This window comes from Lipotes vexillifer, unplaced genomic scaffold (genome assembly GCF_000442215.2).
Source record: "Lipotes vexillifer unplaced genomic scaffold, Lipotes_vexillifer_v1.1 scaffold215, whole genome shotgun sequence".
In the NCBI taxonomy this organism is placed as follows: Eukaryota; Metazoa; Chordata; class Mammalia; order Artiodactyla; family Lipotidae; genus Lipotes; species Lipotes vexillifer.
In genome coordinates this window covers 1,593,329-1,595,557 of record NW_006776544.1, presented here as the reverse complement: position 1 = coordinate 1,595,557, position 2,229 = coordinate 1,593,329, and the positions used below count along the sequence as shown (strand labels likewise).

The 2,229-nt window shown below is 62.2% G+C and overlaps 1 protein-coding gene across 1 annotated transcript in view; it reads left to right on the top strand.

Moving 5' to 3' along the window:
* XPNPEP2 (X-prolyl aminopeptidase 2) overlaps positions 1-1,067 on the top strand; it is a 26,503-nt gene extending 25,436 nt beyond the window's left edge. Inside the window, exons 20-21 of the mRNA XM_007450479.1 lie at positions 485-574; positions 873-1,067. Coding sequence (XP_007450541.1) covers positions 485-574; positions 873-1,067 — 285 coding nt within the window. The remainder of the gene's footprint in view (positions 1-484; positions 575-872) is intronic.
* Positions 1,068-2,229: the final 1,162 nt, after the last annotated feature.

Genomic DNA, 2,229 nt, shown 5'->3' with positions numbered 1-2,229 from the left:
TTTTTTTTTGCGGTATGCGGGCCTCTCACCGTTGCGGCCTCTCCCATTGCGGAGCACAGGCTCCGGACGAGCAGGCCCAGCGGCCATGGCCCACGGGCCCAGCCGCTCCACAGCACGTGGGATCCTCCCAGACCGGGGCACGAACCCGCATCCCCCGCACCAGCAGGCGGACTCCCAACCACTGCGCCACCAGGGAAGCCCTCTATCTACATTTTTAACAAGCTCCCTTGGCGCTCTGGAGGCACACACTTTGAAAAACACAGGCCTAAGTCTAAACTTCAGGAATCATGAGGGAAGCACCAAAGGCGGGTGCCTAAGTGGTAGACACGGGGGTGGCCAAGGGCACTGTGGAGGGTTCAGGCTTGACAAGGTCAGTTCCCCATGTCCAGGGCTTCTGGGTGGAGTGTTCCCTCCATCCCTTCAGCCTAGCTCCTCCCCCTTGCTCACTTCCTGCCTTCCTACCTTACCTGTGCCCCCACCCCAGTACCCAGGGACCTACCTGACTTTTGAAGTGGTGTCGTTGGTGCCTTATGACCGGAACCTCATCGATGTCAGCCTGCTGTCCCCCGAGCAGGTGAGCGAGCGCCCCTCGGCGCTGTTTACCCTTCAGCCCTCGAGCCACTAACTGCCTTCTCCCCAGCCCTGGGCCTCTCTCACCTCTGCTTCCCCTAAGCCAAGACCCTCTGCCCCGTCCCCTCCCTTGGGAGGGTCCACACTGATGGCACCTACAGGCACACACTGGGGCATCCCTCCCCTGCTCACCTGATGATGGCTGGGGACCTATGGGGACCTGTGGGGATCTGGATGGCACCAAGCTCCCACACCTTGACAGCTTGGCCTGGGGAGGCCCTTACCCCTCCTACCTTTTGCAGCTCCAGTCCCTGACCCGCTACTACCAGACCATCCGCGAGAAGGTGGGCCCCGAGCTCCAGCGGCGCCAGCTGCTGGAGGAGTTCTCCTGGCTGCAGCGGCACACGGAGCCCCTGGCCTCCAGGGCAGCGCCCACTGCCTCCTTGGCCCCTCTGATGACAGTCTCTGCTCTCACCATCCTCAGCTGGAGTGTCTAGCAGCTCGAGACTCCCCTCCTGACCCTCTCGCTCAGCTCCCCTCACCCCCCGACCCGTGCCCCAAGAGCCCCTGCTGACCCATTGCTTGGAAACCACCACCCTTAGCCTCCTTCTGCAGGGCCAAGCCCTAGGGGTGCAGGGCTTCTGGGTCACACCTTCCCCACCCCGCAGCTCCCCCCACCCACACCTGAGCTTCGACATTTCACCCTCAGCTCTGCACCCCCAACCCCCCAGCCCCAGGATACAGGAGCCAGCTAGTCCCTTTCCTCCCATAGCCCGGTAGGCCTAGCCTGTAACCTGGCAGAGGCTGTTGTCTGCTCCACCCCCAAAAGACCAATATAGGACACTGCCCTAGCCCGCAGGGGCTCTGTGGCCCTGGGAGAGCCCCACCTTGCCAGCACCTGCTGGAGAGAGCCAGACCCACACCGGCTCCTGACTTGTTGGTCTTCCCGCATCCTTGAGGCCACCTCTGGTCACCCCCACTGTCCCTGGCCCTGCAGTGGCCTCCTGGCTGCAGCCTCCAGGCTCCCTACTGTGCCTGTAGAGGGAGAGGAGGGGATGGTGGCTGAGTCCTCTGGCTGTGTTGCTGCCACTCCAGGGTCAGGGAGACCAGCCAGGTGAGGGGCACATACACCAGCGCCCCACCCACCCATGTGTGAGCCCATCACTCCTAAACCCTAGGCAGACTCCATGCCCGTTGACAGCATAGGGAGTTAAGCCAGAGCAATCTGCCCATGGGGTAGGAGAGGACGTGGGAAACAGCCTGAGGCACAGTGCCCAATCACTCTCCCAGACTTCCCAGCACGCATGTCACCCTTTGAGCTTTCCAAAGTGCAGCCACTGGGACAAGGCTGTTAAATCCTCCACACTCTTGGATGACCTTTAACCTGCGTGGGCAGAATCTGGTTTCCCCATTTTACAGATAAGAGAACTGAACTCCAGATGGGGTGGGACCTGCCCAGGAACACACCGTGTTTGGTGGGAACGTGGCGGGGCCAGAATGGGTCAGCAGTCCAGCTCTTTTGCTCTTTGGCACTGTGCAGAATCCCTTAGCCTACCTCCCAGCCCCTTCCAAGTTCGCCAAGCTGGGGCGGGGGGGGGGGGGGTGGGGGAGAGCTGTCTCTGGCCAGCCCAGCCGTTAGCCACCTGGGCTCACGTCCTG